The following is a 21,183-nucleotide window of genomic DNA, read 5'->3' as shown; positions in this document are numbered from 1 at the left end:
TGTCGCTTTGACACTATAGCCTTTAGTATTGGGCGGCCTTGGTCGTCGAGGAGGGGGTTAAAGTGTGCCGCGGAGGGAAGAAGCTTCGGAAGAGGGCGTGTAAGTTAGATTGATATGCCCAGCCGGCGCTGTAGGGTCAAACTTGACAGCAGAAACAGTCATGATCAGTGCCGCGATCGGTACCGGCTTAATATATGGCACGTCCATTAGACCGTCGCGGCGCCCAACTCTATCTCGGCCTACAGCGCCTGTCATTTCAGCTTGGTACTAATGGGCAGGCCTTGACTATCGCGAAATCTTCGTGGCTATGTCAGATGCTAGGTCGGTTTCAGCCGCAGAAATATAGACCGACAAACCGAACTACCAACGCTCTTCTCCTTACTGCTAACCAAAGGTTAAAACCTCACCGCCAAACCGTCGAAATGTCAGTCAAGCCATCATCACAAGATGGCCAATTACACACGCTTCCGATCGAGAGTCATACTGTTCTTGCTTGGCCCTTTTTTTCCAGCAGTCGAAGCGCGAGAAATGACTCTGCTTCTACTGCAGAGGCTCGCTGTTGATTCATGTGCAGTTTGGTCCGAGATAGTGGTCACTTGACCACACGCTTACAAGGGGACCTGCATACTACTGTCAACACAAAAACAAATCCCTGCTGGTGCGGGGCGTTCCGCTGTCCAATAGCGTCTTGATCTCACGCTGCCGCGCTTTCTCGACCCAAGCGCCGGCTAGTTCCACCCTAACATGAACGTCCGTCGGACGCTTCACGATCTGGACCCTTGAACGATCTGGCAAGCTGGAAAAGACAACCAAGACTCGCATTCCAACAAATAAGAAATCCCCAAAGACCTGGTGGAGACACAGCGGGTTTCCTTTTCGAGAAAGCATTTGCAGTCTAGATCAACCCCAGAAGGTTACCTATCCTAGGACCTCCAGCTCCGGGCGAATGCCAGGTGCTAATCGACCGAGACTTGGGCACGCTATTTAGGACTCGAGAAAAAGTTAGGAGGAGGCCTTCCGAGAAGGGCGCCGCAGTTCCTAACGCAAAAGGGGTCCCAGGTCCGGGGAAAGTGAGCTGAATGCAGACGGGGGGCAGTCCTTTCTCACCTATAGCCCACCCGTGTATCGAACCATTGAGATGCATCTGGCATATGCCCCGTGACGGCCCTCTGCGTTTTCAGCACAGATGCGTTGTCGTCAACTGACTAGATGGGCTAGAGACGGAGCGTTGCCGAGAAGACTAGCAACAACGAGGACTAGCAACTGTCGCCTCGGCACAGGCTACCTGGTCAACGAATAGCATCGACCAGATGGGGCCGTTGAACTTGCAGCCGTTTGATAATCTTGGTCGCCAATGTGTCCCAGTGTTGGGTTTTCTCCAGATTGATCAGCACCGAAATAGCAAGGCCTGTTTCTAGAACAACGTCCCGAAAAAAGCCTTCGCCAACTTCCTGTTGACCAATGCCGTTCTCAACAGCCCGTGTTGTGAGTCTAATCAGTCGGCATTCGAGACGATTGAGACAACAGGGGAGGTAGGTTCCTGTTTGACCGCTTAGGCGATCAGCCCACAACAAGCAAGAGTAAATCAGCAGACTGTAAATGAGTCAGTAGAGTGCTGAATGATTCATTGCAAAATGTGAGAGCGGAGCCCGGGTGCTGTCCACGGTATGAGTCGTCTCATTGCTGGGTTTGACTCCGGGACAGGTGAACATCCTCAAGGACTCTCGTAGATATAACGTGACAGGGGCGAACATATAAACCAAACAGCCCTTCAAGGCAATCAATAATCTCAGTTCTCATCCTGAACTCGACCCATCCCACTACCTCTCTCCACCATCACCAACAACACAACAGCAATAACCCCTTCTCTCCCCCCTTTCACGACAGCCTCAAGTCCCACCACCTCTGCAATGCCTCAACGTCGCACCACGCAAACTGCGTCGGGTTCTCGTACCACCAGCGCCCGCCGTGCTTGGGCCGGTCGCTCGCGTATTTCTTCAGGCTGCCGCCGTCGAACCGGTGGTTCTTGACCGCCAGGAGCAACACCACACTGCCCACCTGCGGCGCGAAATTAGCCGGGTCCAGGAACACCGTCAGGTGGACCTGCTTCGGGGTCGACGGGTGCGCGAGCCGGGCCTGACGCTGGCGGAACGGCGGCAGGTTCGACGGCTGCAGCTCCGAGATGGTCGCGACCACGGCCAGCACGTTGGTCGACCAGTTCTGCTTGTAGGGCAGGGTGGGGATGCCGCGCAGTGGCGTCAGCTTCAACGGTTTCGTCGGGTCGGTGTCTAGCCAGGGGGCAGAGGGCGGCGCTGTTCCTCTTCCAAGGCTGGCTCGTCGGCGTACCCGCTGTCTGTAGCGGCGGCGACAGCTGCCATGGCTGCGGCCTGCGATGCAGATTGTGATTGCAGTTGCTGAGCGGCGAGCTCGGCGCGTTTCTGCGCCGTCTGTTGTGGCGACACCGTTACTGTCTCGAAGTCGTCGTCATTGGTTGCGTCGGCTAATTCCTCCAATAAGTGTGCATCCGTGACCAAGGGCTCGGCCACAACGACTTCTGCCTGAGGTGTCTCATGCTTTTTTGAAGTCTGGGCGAATGCAACAGGTGCTTCATCCCCGCCAGCTGATGCATGTTCGGGCTCCTCTGTCAATTGTGGTATCCCTGCGGCGCCTGCCATCTCTAGAAGTCGGTTATTCCAGCCCACCATGGCCAGGCGGCTGACAACAAGGTACGGCATCGTGCCGGTCCCCGAAGCCATTGCATCTTCCGTCTTTCGTCCCTTGCCTGCCGGCTCCGCAGCCGAGTTGAGCCACTCCAGCCGGAACGCTTCGAGCTTGATATATGACCCAATGGAGACCTCGCCACCGTCCACATAGCGGTGCATTTCAGCCGCCAGCAGGGCCTGGAGGCAGAGCTCGCCATCGCCGAGCATCAATCGTATGGCGCGCCATCTCTTCGACCTTGAGGCGTTGCACACCTCGACGTCCTCGACGAGGAAGACGGAGCCGGGCATGCAGTACTTGGTGCGCAGGATGTCGGCAATGAGGGGCTTGGGCGCAAAGGGCTCGGCCGAGACGCAGGTTACCTCGGGGACCGGCGCGGGGGAGTCGCTGAACGCAGGTGCCGGCATGGGTTGTGTGGCGCGACAATCATGGTTCCCTCACAGAGAAAATTAGGTGAGAAGTTGAGACCTGGTAGAAGAAAAAGCAATTGGCCGTCTTGCTACCACCAGGATTGATTGACGCATTTGCTCTGGTACACGCCTAAATTACCTGGTGTCAGGACTGTCGAGTCTAGAATGAAGGCCGCCACCACAGACGCGTAGTGGCATAAAGAGAAAGCGCGACGTAGTGGGGCACCACTTAAACGCATACCTGCATACTTCCCAAACTCGTGTCAAGCACGCGTTGAGAGGTCTCACTCATGGTTTGGCAGAGAACTTTCGAAGCCCGGTCCTGCGGATATCTCTTCTCGTTGCGGCCTACTCCCTTTGGTCCTTGCTTGCCATGCACTCTGTCAGGCGTGCCATCCTGTAAGCGAGACGAGTATCGCCTGCACAAACCTTGGACGCAGTCCTGCTTGTAACCGCACGGGGGACTGACGGGGTAGCCTGGAGCGCTTGATAGCAAATCTGCATGTCACGCCTTTGCGGAGGTCCGACTCTTTTGGTTTGCTACATGAGCACCAAGGTGGCCTACTTGCCCGCATTTGGTTGTGAGACGGACGCACCGCACCGGGTAAGTATCCGACATTCCACCACAGCAAGCACAAGACATTCTCAGATTTACCTTTGACGCCTGCTTCTATGAGTCAAGGCGTGAGATGATGTACTCTGTCAACCGGGATTTGTAGCACTCAAGTACAAGCGTGAGATCGAGGTGAACCTCATCGGCCACAAGATGATGACGGTGTGGTTTTAAGTATATGCGAGTTCGTTATGTGGTGGCGTGTTGCGGGAGCCACTGCGATTGCAATCATATTGCTTGCCGTGTGCCTGGAATGTTCTTCCTCGCAAGAGCCTGGAAGAATATACGACACACCCGTTTGCTTGCTTGCCTATGAGGAAGGTACACACGAAGGTCCGCATGGCAATCAAGATCACCATGTACGCAGCGACAGTCGAGTCATTTGGCCAACGGGCCCGTACAGATAGGAGTGGCATCCTCCAAACATACAAGCGTAGCTGTGCTGTCCCGTGGCCGTTTACATGGCATCAGAACGTTGTCGCTTATTAAGCGAATAGAACATGGGAATCCAAGGAAGAGTGTATCACGCGTCAGACTCCAGCTTGTAAGTAACTCACCAGCCACGGATAGGTCGTTGTGATCAAAAGGATGCACGGCGTAACCGATGCCAATTCGGCCGGTAGTGAGGAAGGTCGCAGTAGGACAGAGCCAGAACAAAAAGGAGGTATAGCCGTTTGTTAGCATCAGGGGAGAGCATGTATGTAAGCACGCATGCCCCTTCCCTCATATCCTGGGATGAAGCAGTAATCAACTTGGCATGCAAGATCCATCCGCAGTCAAGTCGAACCAGATTCACCATTCTGGAAGGATTCCAACGGGCAAACGTCCCAAAGGAGGTCAACGGGAGCGGCAGCGTGCATAGGCTTGGCTCTCTGTTTTACCAGATGATGCTAGCCAACGGGGGACGGGAGGCGGGAAATCCAAGTGGCTTACGGGTCGGAAGATCTGCTAGCTAGTGGCAAGGTTGGTTGGTAGACAAGCACAACTACTGTAAAAAGTGAACCAGCCGAATGTTTCATGTTGAAGGATCGTTTCCCTCGGCCTCCCACGTGAATATCTGTCTCGCTCTCCGTCCAGCTGCTCTCCGCGAATCCCACGTACAGTGCAGAATACTCCCGGCGTCTTGGTAATGGAAGCTTCGGAGTATCGTGCCTATGATTCGTCGCGCCACGAACGGCCGTCTTGGGGTGCGGACCCCTAGCGCCGGGCGATCTGGGCGATCGATACTCCATGTAGACCTGATGGATAATGGAATGGGTAAGGATTAGGGCAGATCGCATTTGCACGACTCTGATGAGGACCCGTTGAATAGGGATTTTGTTAGGCCGGCCACGCGTCGTCAAGTGGGAATTCCGATTGCATGTACATACTTGCAGCTCATAGGCGGCCATAGCTTCTTCCGGACATAAGTCTGAGAGGGAGCGTGAAACCTACACAGCCTTCCCAGAGCTGACAGGACGAATGGCGGACAACCTCAGCACATGAATGGCCTGTTCGGCAAGGGTGAAGGGTATCAAATCTGCGGCTATCTGTCTCAAGGAACCGACAGCAAACCATTCGCTGGACATGACTGGGTTGGCCAAAAGCATGGCTGGGAGCTAAAAAGAGAGAAACACTGAGGCTCCAACGCCCCCTGGCCCCCTCCAATCCAACTCCAATGTTCCTTTGGAGCTAAGAATATGTAGTGACTTGGGATTCTTGCACCGCAAAAAGTTTGCCATGTATGTGGATTGCACGGCAGCCGTACGCACACTGCGCACTATTAGTACAGTGTGTCGTCGTGAATGTGCAGATGCGACAGATTCTGGACAGGTGTCATGTCACCTGCGGCCAGCAACGTTTTGTGACGGATGTTGGGTGTTTATTCAGGGCAGGTGATGGACCGCGGTGTCATGAGAGGTGTGAAACCCGAAACTCTACATCAGACGAGCGTTGGGTATTGTATATAGTTGAACCAAAAACTGTACGCCTGTGAGTGTATGTGAGACACTGCCGCGCGGAGTAACCCTGTCTGGCCATTTTGACGTTCCCTCTAACGGGAGGTGGTGGCCCTGAAGTTCTCGGACTGGCTGGTGTTCTATTGATGGAATTGATCTGGTGGTCGAAGCGGCCAAGATATGCTGTTCGGCAATTCGACCGCGCTATCCCATCGGCTAAGCACATCTGCTCTGCGGCATTTGGAGATGGGCGGCGGTTGGTGTCTGCTTCTCGCGCGGAATTGCTCGCTAGTCAGGGCCCCTGCCAAGTAGCAAGCCAATTTAGGCGGAAGGGCCGTGGTGGCCGATCAACCTTTTTTTTATTTTTTTATCTTGGCCCTTATCATTGCGTGCTAAGCTCTAAAGCATGTACCGCGTACGTACGTACTTAAGACGTGGTGACCCTGAAAAGCAAAAGACCTGTGTCGATGACGGGTAACAACCGAAATACAGACAAGGGCGATCATGTTGTCGTCATCCGACCAGCTGTGTCGTTGAAGGGCTCGCAGGTTACATTGGATAATAACCCGCAATCCCAGTTCAACATCGTGAACCAAACCGAAATGGACCGAGTAAAAGAAATAGTTCATTCCCATACCGTTGGTTGGTGGAATATGATACAGGCCACTGGGCCAGTAATGAAGAGAACCCAGCCGCCGGGAACCAGCAAGGAGCAAGTTTGTCTTCCTGGTAACGCGTCCCAGATCATCTCAGCGACGTCATCGGGCCATTGTCAGGCTGATGGGATTGGACTGAGTGGTCAATTCACGGCTGGGTCTTCTGAAACGCTGTGGGTATGTACATGGCACATGGAGAAAGCACAAGAGAAAGGTTTAGTCGGGTTGATCGTCGTCTACCCCATTTCGACTGCGCAAATGTACCGACCGAGAGGGCCAAGGGGGCCCCATACCTCTTACCCCGTCCGTTGTTGACTGTTGACAACAACTCGGAACGAAAAGCGGTATTGAGGCTGGGAATGTGCGCATGGTGGTCAATGACGAATCAACAACAGGTTGGTTCCTGACGTTTTGTTGTCGCTATTTTCAGTGCATACGACGATGCGGGTAGCTCGCATTAATCAGGGCTGGAGGATGTCTGATTGCTGCTAATAAACTCTATTTCAGGCCCTGGACAAGAACCGGAAAGCCCTAGCCTCCTACGCTCAGTTGGATGCTAGCTTTTTGTGGGCTTTATCTTTCAGTTGACAGGGCGGGCTGGCGGGTTGCGCATGATGGGTAGCAGTAGCGGAAAGGGAAGGCAAGGGCCCTTGTCAGGGGAGGGGGTTTGACGCGTAACCTTTCTTCAAGTTCTTCACCACACACCACCGAAAACACCAGCCAAGCAAGCAGGCAGTAAAAGGGTTCGGGACGACTAAAGAACTGAATTCGGTTCAGGAGGAACGCTGGCATCGCTGCTGCAAAAGGCTGGACGACACATTCGCAGATCGGACGAATTGTTTCGCTTCTGTTTACTCAACTTTACCTTTCTTGGCGATTCTTGTTCCCCGTGGACGGTATCTCGATGCCAGAATGCGCAGAGACGCCGGCGAGTGGTTAATGATTAAATCTCCGGTTGCGATATCGCTGCTGCTGCTTGGGCACCACACCGATCCTTCGCTTTCAACAATCAATGATAGGCAAGCTGCATATCTACTGTGCTATACTGCACCTGCTAGTAACCAGTAATATGGAAAATGGGTCTGATGTCGCTGTGGAAATTCCTCCACGAGTCAATCTGGGGCTTGTCTGGTAGATCGCTGGGTGGGAGAAGTCTAGAGACAGTGTTATGGCACGGTGTGATCAAGCTTCCATCTCACCACCAGCCTACTGCAACTAACACCACAGAAACATCCAAAAAGAAACGACTGGTTTTATTAGTGAGTTACAGATGTAGTAGTGGCGGTCATAAGTAAGAATCGAGCGCTGGACGCTGGGAGTATCATTCGATGCTATGATTTACTGTATCGTAGGCAGTTTTAACTGATTCAGTCATAGGTTTTGCTAATGGTTAGTTGGTTCGTGTGCTACGCTTTTCTTCCGTACATATCCCCTCAATGGCGGTAATGCCCCCCCTTGGTTTTCCGTACTCTACGGAGAGCCACAGATCAACAGGGCCGTGCAAACCGGAACAGGGCTATTTTGACCAATCAATCAGCGCGCTGGAGAAGGTGGAACGTTCAAAACGGCCCATCGATCGTGCTAAATTTTCCTTGCTCCGTACAGTACTTTAAGCTTGGTGAAGGGAAGTATTACCGCCATTGAGGGGGATACGAACGCCAGTACCTGAAGTCTGTACTGGTCAATCAAGTAGCTCCGAACACCAGGAGTCCAGGACCCTCGTGTTTTCTTAACTCATCGTATTTAAGGCGTTAGTTTGCACACTATAAACATAGGATGGCAGAGGCGGGAGAGGAGGGCTCATGCCAGAATCTCCTGACTGCAAATGTAGGTAAGTGTCGTATCGGATTGAGACTCTGTCCTTGCATACACACATATATATATATACGTAACTGTCATGTCCCTAATCAGGATTGCTGCAGCAAGGTCACCGAGACTCATTTTGGGCTGACCAGGGTAAACAACATGGGATTTCGCAATCCTCCCTCGTTCTCCTGTACCGTGCCGCACGCATCTCGTTTACATACAAACACATGCACACACCCAATTACTCGATAAACTTACTTGGCTCCACACCCGCTTCATGCGAACGAGGACAGTGCTGCCGATGCTCTTAATCACAGACAGACAGTCGTCAGGCGTGCTGTGCTGTACGCACAACACGAAAGCGTAAGGCGTAGTAGTAGTATAGCAGGCACCGCCACCGTATGCTCATGCTCGAGATGTGTTTGTGCTTGCGTGGGAGAAGTATACTGGGTAGGGAGGGATACATGGCCGGCCAATGGGTTGCCATCATCTGTGATTACGCGTAGCTCAATCTTGCTCAATCTAGACTTGTGGGACCAATCACTCGTTTTCAAGGCTCAAAGCGCCACGCGCGGTGGACTCAGCTTTCCACGTTCCTTGGCAACTGGGCGGCGGATGCTACTTCCTGAGGTTAGCCAGCACACGATTTCTTCAATAGCCAGAAAAACAATGGCAGTCAGAGGGCTGTAAGGCACATTAGTGCTGGCCTGAAGAAGTTCGGATAATTGCGTGAGTCTATCTAGCTGTGAATACAGTTCAGCTGAAAGGGACGGCGCGCCCATAGTTGGAGTCGGAGCTGGCCCAGCACGAAGCGGACGATCAGAACCGTACTTAAGTCAGACATCGAAGAAGACGGGATGTGCCTGTCTCGACTCTCGAGCGGCACACGGCTCACGGGCACAGGAAACAGGAAGGCCAGTTGGTTAAACGAGCGGTCACCAATTAACGACGAATCTCGGGTGTGTGTGATGATAGGGACTTTTTGGGACTCTAGCACCTAGCAGAACTCAGGCCACACCCTGGCAGCCTTCTCCTTTTCGTTAATCTGGTATTCTTTTATCGTTTTCTGCGATCAGAAACAGCTAAACAGGTACATGGCCGACTGCTGATTGCGCATCGCCCCGGAGGCGAGAGTTGTATGCAAGCATGCACGACAGGCTGCAAGCCAGGCACAGTACACGCTGCACAGGGGCCCGGGCAGGGCGACAGGGGTGGTCGAACCTCCATTTTCTGCTTTAGTCTCATTAACCAGCCCCCCTGAACATCCGAACGAAGCAGGATACAGCGGACTCCACATCCTTCCCATCCAGGTCCACCCGTGCCAGCTCCGTCGTCCCCTCGCCAGCAACTTACTGTGTTGCGTGCATTGAGGCCAGTACCTACGGCCGGCTTTCCTTATGCGCCTATCTTCATACCGTCAATCCCCCTGGCTGCTTGTAGGTGCAGCAGTGCTGGGGGAGGGGGGGCTAGAACTAAGGTAGAAGTGGAAGAAGGGGACCAAGAAAAGGGACCCTTTTCCGTCGAGTACATCTAATGTAATTATCCACATGCCCTCCCACCCTTTTCGAAGCCAAGTTCTCTCTCTCCCCCTACACTCGCTCGGGACTCCTTCTTGGATCGCTATTTCTTCTCTTTCGCCTCTTATTTCCTCTCTGTCTGTTTCTCTACGACGACAGTAGGGACTCGATAGCTACTACACCATCTGACATTCGTCCGTCGGAAGGTCGCTTTCCCTCTTTCTTCTTTATGCTTGTCTCATTTCTGCCATCAGGGTACTGAGGTGTAAGTCGTTCTTTTAACGCAGTAGTTGTGTAAGACAACCGATCCGAGCTCTCCAATCGCCAGCTCATCCCGCCCCCTAACCATACCACTTTCCACTCGCCTTGTCGCAGCTGTCAAGTCAACGGCTCCCGTCATCTGCTACACCAAGCCACGACGACCGAATCGCTTGGACCGCACCAGGACGTGTGACGTTCTTATATGACGCCCCGGCGCTGATTGCGAAAGAAGAAATACCATACCACACCCATATACATACATCCCCCCCTGAGCACGCCCCATACAGTGATCTCGGCAACTCTGTGACCACTACTTACCATGGGAGCTAAGATGCCCGCACCACACCAACGGTTTTTCAGTATGAGAAACCCGTTCTCAAGATGCGTCCTGTTCGCAGTCGCGCTCTTGTTTCTGCTAGCCCTCACATGGAGGACGGACAGGATAGATGGTGTGACCACACATATTATCAAGGCGACTACGCCTAAGCCCAAAGATGCGAGCACGCAGCAACCACTTGGCAAGGAGCCCACAGGAACAGCACCCGCCGTGGATGCTGTGCCAGTCTCTAATGCCGTTATGGACTGTCGCATCAACACTACCGACATGGCCGCATTGCAAACCAAATACGAGCTTAAAAAGGGATTCGAATACTTCAAGCGCTACGTCAAGATCAACCGCGAACCCATCGCCCGAAAGACCATGACGAAGCTGCAACAGGACTTCCTGCCTACTGCTTTCAAGATCATCGACTTGGACTACGCCGACAGCTACGGCGAGGAGAAGTGTACCCCGCCGTTGGAAGTCTCCGTGCCGGAATCGCCCTACCCTACCTCGGGCAACCTCAGCGATTTCATGTTTGGTGTCTCGACCACATTCAAGAGATTCAGCTCGAGCAAGACGAGCCCCGTGAACGAATGGACGTACTGGCTGACTGACGGCAAGGGCAAGTCAAACGGTGGCAAGCTTGTGCTTCTGCTCCTGGATGCATCGGAGGAACAGATTCTCGAGGCCAAGACGATCTTGACCGAGCGTGGCGTGGATGTTGACGTGTACCATTCCGACTCGCGCATGGAAATGGCCGTCCGCTACCTTACTCTCGTCCCGACTCTGTATAACCACCCCGAACGACCAAACAAGAAGTGGCTCGTCACTTGCGACGACGACACCTTCTTCCCCAGCGTCCACAAGCTTACTAAGAAGTTTGAGGAATACGACCCGACCGAGCCGCTTTACATTGGTACCTTGTCGGAGGATGTCAACAACGTCGACCGCCATGGATCCCAAGCTTTTGGCGGTGCTGGTGTTTTCCTCTCCGTCCCATTGGCTGCTCAAGTGAATAACAACTACGACAGCTGCAAGTCCGAGGAGAAGATTCGGGAGTCCAACTCTGGCTGGGGTCCCCAAGGTGATATCCTTCTCCGCAAGTGCATCTACGAGAACAGCGATGTGCGCCTGAGCGTTCTGCACGGGCTGTACCAGCTGGATCTCTACGGCGACCCGTCCGGATTCTACGAGGCCGGCATCCAGCCCATCTCTCTGCACCACTTCAAGGGCGGCGGTTGGCACTCTGCCCTTCCTTGGCAATACACCAAGATCGCCCACATCTGTGGCGAGGACTGCACTTTCCAGCGATTCCGCACCAAGGATGACTTCGTCCTCTCGACAAGCTTCAGCGTGGTCAAGTACCCCAAGGGTATCGATTTCAACATGAACCAGATGGAGAGAACATTCGCCGCCGCGCCCCAGGACAAGGGCTGGAACTTGGACTACGTTTTTGATCCCCAACGACCCAGCCTTCTCAAGACGGGCAGGAAGATCAGCTGGGATCTGCAGGAGGCCACACTGAACGACGACAACACCGTCAGTCAGATCTATGTACGCAAAGCCAACGACTGGAGATGGGTCGACCCGGAGAACAACCCCTTGTCTCAAAATGATGGCATCATCGAGCTCGTGTGGGTGCCCTGAAAACCTGCATACTAGACGATATGAGATACGACCCTTTGGATGACAGCCTTAATTGGCAGAAGCTCTCTTCGCCCTTTTCCACATATTCCCCCAGCTGGTCTTCTCGAGACGGCTGTATGCAGGTTTTTACACCCACCGAGATCGGTTGATCTCCTTTTTTTGACTTTGGTCGTAAGACCACCCGCCGCCGCTCCGGGTCCTCATTAGGGGCAACAATGGCGATGATTGATTGGAGCGCTGCTGCTTCACGATTGAGCCGACACGTCATTGCTTCTACTCGCTAGGCCTGGCGAGGATACATGCTGCCCTGCTTCAGGACTCGCAGCGTCGCCCTCGCTTCCTTTGGACCCTTCCCGTATCAACGATAATTCCTAATACTTGGCATACTCGCTCCATCGTTTTTGATGGGTCGGTCGAGTTTCAACTTCACCACAGTCCTTCTCAACCACTATATTCATTAGCACACCGTTTTAAATCGAGCTACGGCAAGCCCGGCGTTCAGCAATGACGACCCTTGAGCAACCATTTTGCGCATATGTAACGGAGTATGGACAGCCATCTTCGTGCCAACAAATCAATTTCTTGTTATTTTACCATTTTCTGTTTCTGTTACCCCCCCCAAAAAAAAATCGAATCTTGTACGCGATAGAAGTCGTTTGAAGTAGGGGAGTCCCTTGGTGTATAGGTGTTCTTGGGAAGGTCCTTGGATTACGAACGGAAGTTTTCGGTTGTCGCGCGATGCACATTCAGACTTGGCCCGGCGATATGGCAAGGTTTTGGGGATCTTTTTCAAGGCGAACAAAGCGAGGGCGGGCGGTCTTGCAGCTAGCTGCTCTGTTGGATGGGGGTTCCGCACCAGCCCTGGACATCGAAGTGCTCGGAACAGGGTCCTGTGAATTCCTCCTCGAAGCGAAGCACAGTACATAGGCAATGCAGAAATACGAAATGTATTAAAATACTACGGTTGCAGGGGATTCATGATGAGACGAGTGAAGTGGGTGAGGTGACCGCAGGACGAGTAAAACCTGAAACTTAACTGCCCTCGTGTGGTCCGGCTCGCATTCCTTCCTGGTATGAGAATCGGGCAGTATTCGTGACCAGAAACACCGTCCTTTGCACATGGAGCTTCGACCAGCTAGCTGTGTTAAAAATAGGATATGTTACGTACAAATGATCTGAGGAGGGTTGGACGGTGGGATCAACAGTTGGAAGGTTGCGGCTACACTGTTCGTAACCCCGATAACTGCCTAACTTGTGGAGACCACGCTTGGAAGATTGGAAGCGATCGGACAGAACCTGAAGCCAGCCACCTAAGGGCGTCAGCCACCTCTCCCCCTCCAAAAGCCACCCGAACAAAGCCCAAGGCACCCGTGCTGGCTTTGTCGCCCGGCCAGGAAGACCCCGCCATATTGAATGACTAAAAAAGGCCGTTTCCAGCTTGGCGGGATGAAGTCATTGCTGCTGTCGCGAACTTCGGCCTGTGCTCCATCACCGACCAGTTCACTCCGTTACTCGCTGCCCAATTCTGCCTCATGGATTTGACGGGTCCCTTTAGTTTTTAGATGCCTAGTTCTAGCAAGCCCTTGCGATTTCACTACCTACTCTACCCGCCGTCCAAGAACCTTTCATCGGGCCACATAGAAATCCGACCAGATGCAAAACAACATCCTCGCCGTCCCCTTCCGCAAGGGGACCGCGCTGTCGCTCTCGACCGCGGTGCGGCAGTACATCTCGACCAAGTATGATCAGCATCCGGACATGTTCCGCCAGGACCTCGAAGTCATCGACGCGCTGCAGCGGGACGCCGTCAACGTCCGGGAGGCGCACCAGAGCGGCGTCAAGAAGCTGCAGGCCTACGCCGCCCAGCTCGTCTGGATGGGTGGCAAGTTCCCCATCGACATCGGCGCCGACTTCACCTGGTACCCCTCGCTGGGCTACAACACCGAGCGGCCCATCGTGCACAACAACCTCAAGTTCGAGCTCGCCAACATCCTCTACAACCTCGCGGCGCTCTACTCGCAGCTCGCCATCGCGAGCAACCGGTCCGCGACCGAGGGCCTCAAGACGGCCGCGAGCTACTTTAGCATGTCGGCTGGCGTGCTCAAGCACCTCAAGGACGAGGTCATCACCGAGCTGCGCACGACGCCGCCCGAGGACATGGACGAGCACACCCTCGAGTCGCTGATGCAGCTGCAGCTGGCGCAGAGCCAGGAGTGCTTCTGGCAAAAGGCCGTTATGGACGGCTACAAGGATGCGTCGATCGCCAAGCTGGCTGCACGAGTTAGTGACTTATACAACACGGCGGGCGAGGCGGCTATGCGGTCCGAGGCCATCAGCAGTAGCTGGATACACCACATGAGCGCGAAACACCATCACTTTGCGGCGGCGGCGCAGTACCGGGCAGCATGCGACTGTCTAGAGAAGAGGAAATATGGAGAAGAGGTCGCGAGGTTACAAGATGCAGTCGCATGCGTCAACGAAGGCTTAAAGGAGACAAGAGGCGGATACTTGAGCAAAATTGTCGTGGACGATCTCAATGGGCTCAAGAAGCGCGTGGAGGAAGACTTGAAGAGGGCCGAGAAGGACAACGACATGATTTTCCTGCGTAAGTGTGACTTGCAATAAAAAAAACGGTTCAGGGGCAGGCACCAGATCTAACTTTACTCAGATATCGTACCGCCAAAATCCGAACTCAATATCCTCGATCGCGCAAATATGGCATTCGCACGCATACCACCGGAAGTGGCATCACCGCTGGACCATCTGGGAGAAAAGTGCGAGTTTGGACCAGCACTGTTTACAAAGCTGGTTCCGTACTCGGTGCACATTGCTGTGTCTATCTACGAGGAGCGGCGAGACCGGATGGTCAACCAAAATATTATTGCCGAGTTGGAAGTTCTCAACGAAAGGATACACGAAATACTGTCTTCGCTTAACCTACCTGGGTCCATACAGGCTTTCGAGAAGCCTCTTGGGTTGCCTGGAACTCTGGTACAGCATGCCGAGGAAATTAGGCAAGCTGATGCGATCAGCCGATTGCAGCGTAGCTTTGCCGACATTGACAAGTTGAGAGCTGCCGATATAGCAGTGTTCGAGGAAGGAAAGGAGCTACTGCAGGCTGAGGAGGAAGAGGATAACCGGCTTCAACGCCGGTATGGCACTGACCGCTGGGCTCGTCCCGAAAGCCGGGTTGAGCCAACCCAGGGGGCAAAGCTTTGGAACCAGGTGGCGGAAGCGGAGGGTTGGTTTGGTAACAGTGCCAGCAGCGATGGGGTGGTTCGTGACAAGTTCCGCGCCATCGAGCCCATTCTTGCAGTACTTGCTGGGTCCGATCGGTGTATCATGGACTTTGTGCCATCCTCCCGGCGTACCGAGATCCCCGAATCCCTCAAGCCTGCCATCGGTCGTTTACGAAGTGCATATAACGACGTGACACGCCTGGAGAGCCGGAGGCGACGCAAGGCCGAGGCACTTCGAGAGAAAGCCAAGAGCGATGACATCAAGTCGGACATATTGGTTGAAGCAGGGAGACTAGAGCGCTCCCAGACTGTCGCAGCCGCGATTGTGCCTGCTCATTTTGAAGATTTCTTCGAGAAGCGCTTGGACTTGCTCTACGAACCTGACTTGGAGCTGGTGCAAAAGGAAGGGACCGAGCAGGAGAAGCTCATCAACGACCTGATCCGCGTCAACCGCGAGTTCGAGAGCCAGAAGAAGATTGTGGGCGACAAGGGCAACCGCGAGCGCGAACAGGCCCTGCAGAAGCTGGAGAATGCGTACTACAAGTATAAGGAGCTCGTCAGCAACGTCGAGGTCGGGCGCAAGTTCTACAACGATCTTAGTCGGATCGTGGGCGGCTTCCGCGACGGGGCCCGGACGTTCGTCACGGAACGCCGCCGAGAGGCGCGCATGATCGAGGACGAGATCAGTATGCCGCCCCTGCACGGGCTTTCCCTCGATCACCAGCAGCAGGCTGCCCAGAACTACGCACCTGTTCAGAGTCAGCAGCCGTCTCCGCAGCAGCAAAGCCAGGCTCAGTCGTTCTTGCATCAGCAACAGCAACAACTGCAGCAGCAGCAGCCATCCCGACAGTCGGTTCACAGTCCGGTGGAGGCCCGCATACAGTCCTGGGCACCTCCGGCAGAGACTTTGGCGCCGCAACCCCAGCAGCCGAGGGCGAATCCGATGCAGGCCATGTGGAATCCGGAGATGGGGATCAAGTTCGGGGGCGGGCCGGCGCCTTCTGGAGCTGCTGGACAAGGCGCGCCCAAGGGTGGCCAGAATACGTGGGATCCCAAAGGCGGGATTCGCTTTGGTTGATTTATGGGCTTAGATGGGAAAGACTGCATTGTACTATGCGAATGAGCGACGATACAAAAGCCTCATTCGCTGCGATAAGGCTTACAGGATAGACAATTCCTGTGTGCTATACACACTTTATGTATTACGTTGCCGCACACCTTATCCATACATCCACGCTGCAATCTGGGATATACTCTTCCTTATTCATGGATTGTCTGGTAGAATAGAAGAAGAAGAAGATCACATGAAGGGTACGAAGTTGGAGGCAGTAAGAAACTGCTGCCAAGCACCAATCCAGCACCCAACGTGCGGCTTGCAGGACAGGCTATCCTCGAATTGGCTGCTCCGACATCTTTTCCTTGGCCGATTGAGTTGAGAATATGGGACACTAAGAGAAAGCGGCATGCATTTATACTCCACCTCGGGCAATCAGCCATCCAAACACAATCGAAAGTTGTATGTTTAACCCCCGGGATGGGTGTGGGTAAAAATATGTGGTATCCATCACACCACAGCCGGCCGGCTTCGGTGAGAATGGGTGGGAAGGGGGAAAGAAAAAGGCGGCCGCCCCGTAGAGAGCGCAGCAAAGCCGACAGATTACCCCTTCCAGGCACACCGCATCTAACACATGTTGATGTTTTGTCAGTTGTCGTGCTGTTTGCCCTGTTTGTTGGCTCGATAGTCTCGAACAAAAGTTGCGATGGAACCCACCCACCAACCTGCTTTCGTGAGAGATGGAGGGGCAAACAAATCCCTGCTGCTGCACACCGATGTGTGCTCCCAACATCCGGCATTCGTCGCTTAGATCCGCGAGGGCGGCGCGGCGGGCGTTTTGCTTGTGTCTGTCGTGGACCGACCGCTGGACCCCTAGATCCCTGACGGACTCGAGTGGCGCCGATGCTGCACCCTCTTTATCGGTAGTTGCCCAACCGTATCGAGTCCGCTTTTTGTTTTATTTTTCTCTGGTATATATATGTTTAGAAGATTTTCATAGACGCCTCTCTCTATAGAAAGGCGAATGGAAGCGGTTTTATGTTGATTTTGTTGTCCCTTTTACGGCGAATCTTTTACGTTACAGCTCTTTAGATACCTACCAGCCGGCGTGATGGCAGTCGTCGTTCCGCCGCCCCGGAATAGGGCGCGCCTGAGTGGCGGGACGCTCATTGGTGTCATTACCCTTGTTGATGCTGGTAAGCAGTGATTTCTAACATGATCCCCATGCCGGAGTGGCCTGATACCTTCGTTTGAGAGGGAAGGGGATATGCTGATGAGATACTGCGTTAGTCTCTTCGTGCTGGTTTGGATACTGCCAGGTAAATAAGGCATACCTTTTCTCGTTGTGTACCTGGTTATCGATCAATACATGATGTCATGTCGCAACCTAATAGGAGGGACAAAAGGGAAAAGTGATTCGAGCTGACCATGGTGAACAGGGTGTCTTCGCCGGTGTCCTGGTTTCCGAGGACTTCCAGAGGTTGTTCCCTCAAACAAATGATGCAGCTATATCCGGGATCGTTACGAGCTGCTTCTTGGTACGTTACCTCTCAAACCTCTTCGCTAAACCCATACGAACCCATTCTTGACCGGGAACCTAACGATCGCAGCTCGGCGCCTTCTTCGGCGCCATCGCCGCCTTCGTCCTCGGCGACAAGCTCGGCCGCAAGCGCACCATCGCGCTCGGCCACTCCCTGAACCTCGCGGGCGCGGTCCTGCAGTTCACGAGCTGGCACCTGCCGCAGCTGCTCGTCGGCCGCGTCGTCAACGGCGTCGGCATGGGCATGACCTCGACCATCAGCCCCGTCTACCTGGCCGAGTGCGCGCGCTCGCACCTGCGGGGCCGCCTGCTGGTCGTCGGCGCCAGCTCCAACGTCTCGTGCTTCTGCCTGGCCAACTGGATCAGTTATGGCATGTATTTTCATGACCACGGGGCCGGCGGCGCGATGCAGTGGCGGTTCCCGCTCGCATTTCAGTTGGTCTTTGCTGCGGTGCTGCCGTTGTTGGCGTGGGTGCCGGAGTCGCCGCGGTGGCTGCTGCTCGTGGATCGGGATGAGGAGGCGTTGCGCGTTATTGCGCAGATCAGCGGCGGTGGAGGCAGCGGCTGCGGGCCTGCTTCTTCCGAGAGCAGTGAGAGTGATGAGAACGAGGAAGGGCGGGGCCTACCGCAGCAAGAGGATCCCCTGGTGGTTGCCGAGTACCGCTCCATCAAGACGGCCATCCGGCTGGAGCGCGAGAGCCGCGTGCCCCTTATCGATGTGCTGTGCCATCGTGACAAGACGCAGAACTTCCGGCGCCTCTTGCTGGCTTGTGGGACGCAGCTTATGCAGCAGTTCTCGGGAATCAACGCATTAGGTGAGTCTGATGTGGTGCCGCCAAGGCCCGGTAGACTATGGCGAGTGGAAACGTATGCTGACAACCTTCTACTCTCCCGAAAGGCTTCTATTTCCCGACGCTGTTGCATGAGGATGTCGGATTCGACGAACAGATGAGCCGACTTCTCACCGCCGTCAGCGGTACCATTTACCTCGTCGCCGCCTTTTGCAGTCTGTTTGTCATCGACCGCATTGGACGCCGGAAGTATGTTTTCACCCTCATCAAGCCGTTCAGCTCATACAAGTACTAGAGACACTGACTGAAGTGCGTGTGTCATGTAGGTTGATGCTGAACGGAGCCGTTGGCATGGCGGTCTGCCATCTTATCGCGGCTATCTGCTTGAAAGTGGGCGAGGACGATCCCTCGAAGACTAAGACGGTGAGTATCCAATCTACGCTCTGGGGATATCTGGGGCACTCCTTTGCCGAGAGCACTAAGAAACTCCAGAGAGCACTGATGCTGATATTCGAGCCGCGTGGTTGCAGATGGGCAACGTGACAGTCGCCATGTTCATCTTGTACCATGTCTTCTTCTCGCCGACCTGGGGTGGTGTTCCCTGGGTCTACTCGGCTGAGATCAATTCTCTCGGTAAGCAACCAACACCTCCCAGGAGGGCTTCTTCCCACCATGGTCAACCCCTTGCTTCTGCTTTTTATACGTCAAGTCATGTGAATACTGAACAATGCCTCCTGGGTAACCTGTGTTATGTCGAGTTTCCGTTCTAACACCCAACGACAGGTTGGCGCTCGCGCGGCGCGGCGGCGGCTACGGGAACGAACTGGCTCATGGCGTTTGTCGTGGTCCAGTTCACCAAGGCCGGCGTGGATAACCTACGCTGGGCTTTCTATCTGAGTACGTTGGATCTTCCCCCTTAATCACCCTGCTCCTTGCCTTGCCTTCCAACCACACACTATTTCTGGCCGAATAACTGACCCCCCTACCTAAAATTAGTATTTTCCGCTTTCTGTATCTGCTTCGCGCCCATCGTCTTCTGCTTCTACCCCGAGACCTCGAACCGCACGCTCGAGGACATGGACCAGATCTTCATCCGGAACCCGTCCGTCCTGGTCTGCGGCAACGACGAGATGACGCGGCGGGCGCGGCCCCAGGCGCTGGTCGATGCGGAAACTGAGAGGATTTCTTCTTCTGCCATCGCTGATACTGGTGGCGCTGGTGGAGAAGACTCCAACTCGGGATCGGGTCCGACGACGGTGGTGGCGGTGAAGGCCGGGCCCACGAAGTAGAAAAGTAACCACATAACACTTGCCGATATTGCTACATACTCTGAAGTAGCTGGGACAGGTAGGCACAAGTCTCCTGAGACTCCGTAACGATAAGATTAATCCAAGAGAGCTTGAGATTGGCACGGAGACAGAGGGGGTTCGACGGGGCCAGAGTCTTGTCAATAGCTGGCATACTGGTTGTAAGCTTACTTTTACGGACGAAAACCGTGCGATCTTGGTTTGAGGCGGGTGAAACGTTTTTTCTTGTCCAGACTCGCGAAACATGGTGTAAGACATGATAATCGGTGCCAAGCAGCTGCCTTCAAACTTACTCACTTTGTCGTGGTGACCGAAAGCAAAGCAATCCTATTGATCTATCGGCTCTCCTCCGTCTTATTTTTTTAATCAAAGCAAAAATCCAGAAGTATATACCCTTTCTGCCCTTATGTGAAAGGAATTCGAGATGTTCAACTGCAAGGAGCATCTGGATGGGTTGCCAGTTGACACAGCCATCCACTGATCGACCCGGCCGAGTGGTACGACCAACGTCGAACCAACCGTTCAACCAACGGGGGGGGGCAAGACGGGTTTTCCTTATTCGTTACTTCCAGACATTAAGAGGTTCAGTCGTAACACCATGACCCAATTCCAACGCTTGAAATGCGTCTATGTGCGTGTGTCCGCGCGCGCGTGTGGATGGAATGGGCCTCTCGGCACATCTCGGGCCTCGAACTTGTTTGTCGGGCCCACGAGATTGCCCAAAGCTGAGAAAGGAGTCGACGGTCGTAGCGCACGGCGGGTAGGGCGTCATGTCGTGCATCCATTTCCATTGGTCCCAGAGCCGCCTCTCCCATCTCCCTCCCCGGTTCTGTGCGTGAGACAGACTCGGAAACGAATCTCAGTGGATGCCGTCGATGACACCGTATTCCGGGGGCAAAGCGCTTGTGGCCTTTCTGAATCACCCTGCGTGTTTGCCCCTTCCACGCAGCAGCATGGTATTGCAACATTAGGTACCAACAAACCAACGGCATAACCTCCATCTCTTTTATAAGAGTGGCCATTAAGGGAGGTCAAATGGTTACTCCAAATGCGGCCCATTATGCCATCAGCCCCATCGTGTCATGAGGCTTCCCTCCTCAGCTATCCCGCCATTTGTGTAACTGCCCACTCGCAGACGCGAGAATCCACGGCTTCTTCGTAATGCGGTCTTGTACAAACGGAGGAAGGAAAGAACACAACCACTTTCCACTGATTACCCCGAAGTATATTCCCTGGGCCGAGCAACGTCGTGCCTGCACAAAGTGTCAACCTTCCCACGCCTTTTATATAGCTGTCTTCTGGAGTTGGCATTCCTCATTCGCATCAACTTGTTTCCTCACTCTTCGACTCACTCAACAAATG

The 21,183-nt window shown here is 54.1% G+C and overlaps 4 protein-coding genes across 4 annotated transcripts; 3 read left to right on the top strand and 1 right to left on the bottom strand.

Annotated features, from left to right (window-relative positions):
* Positions 1 to 1,878: 1,878 nt before the first annotated feature.
* PG986_008971 (uncharacterized protein) lies at positions 1,879 to 3,128 on the bottom strand (the record flags this gene model as incomplete). The annotated part of the gene is given in 2 exon segments (XM_066845193.1): positions 1,879 to 2,329; positions 2,347 to 3,128. The coding sequence occupies 2 exon segments, from the start codon at positions 3,126 to 3,128 to the stop codon at positions 1,879 to 1,881; spliced, it is 1,233 nt and encodes a 410-aa protein (XP_066697591.1).
* A 7,124-nt stretch (positions 3,129 to 10,252) lies between these two features.
* PG986_008970 (uncharacterized protein) lies at positions 10,253 to 11,890 on the top strand (the record flags this gene model as incomplete). The annotated part of the gene is made up of 1 exon (XM_066845192.1): positions 10,253 to 11,890. The coding sequence occupies one exon, from the start codon at positions 10,253 to 10,255 to the stop codon at positions 11,888 to 11,890; it is 1,638 nt and encodes a 545-aa protein (XP_066697590.1).
* A 1,653-nt stretch (positions 11,891 to 13,543) lies between these two features.
* PG986_008969 (pH-response regulator protein palA/prr-1) lies at positions 13,544 to 16,207 on the top strand (the record flags this gene model as incomplete). The annotated part of the gene is made up of 2 exons (XM_066845191.1): positions 13,544 to 14,495; positions 14,559 to 16,207. The coding sequence occupies 2 exons, from the start codon at positions 13,544 to 13,546 to the stop codon at positions 16,205 to 16,207; spliced, it is 2,601 nt and encodes an 866-aa protein (XP_066697589.1).
* A 1,087-nt stretch (positions 16,208 to 17,294) lies between these two features.
* On the top strand, positions 17,295 to 19,803 carry PG986_008968 (uncharacterized protein; the record flags this gene model as incomplete). The annotated part of the gene is made up of 9 exons (XM_066845190.1): positions 17,295 to 17,379; positions 17,474 to 17,502; positions 17,623 to 17,721; positions 17,794 to 18,538; positions 18,622 to 18,763; positions 18,841 to 18,937; positions 19,009 to 19,147; positions 19,298 to 19,411; positions 19,511 to 19,803. The coding sequence occupies 9 exons, from the start codon at positions 17,295 to 17,297 to the stop codon at positions 19,801 to 19,803; spliced, it is 1,743 nt and encodes a 580-aa protein (XP_066697588.1).
* Positions 19,804 to 21,183: the final 1,380 nt, after the last annotated feature.

The sequence above is a fragment of the Apiospora aurea genome (assembly GCF_038362705.1).
Source record: "Apiospora aurea strain CBS 24483 chromosome Unknown utg000006l_segment0_segment0, whole genome shotgun sequence".
Classification (NCBI taxonomy): domain Eukaryota; kingdom Fungi; phylum Ascomycota; class Sordariomycetes; order Amphisphaeriales; family Apiosporaceae; genus Apiospora; species Apiospora aurea.
This window is presented reverse-complemented; position numbering and strand designations above follow the sequence as displayed.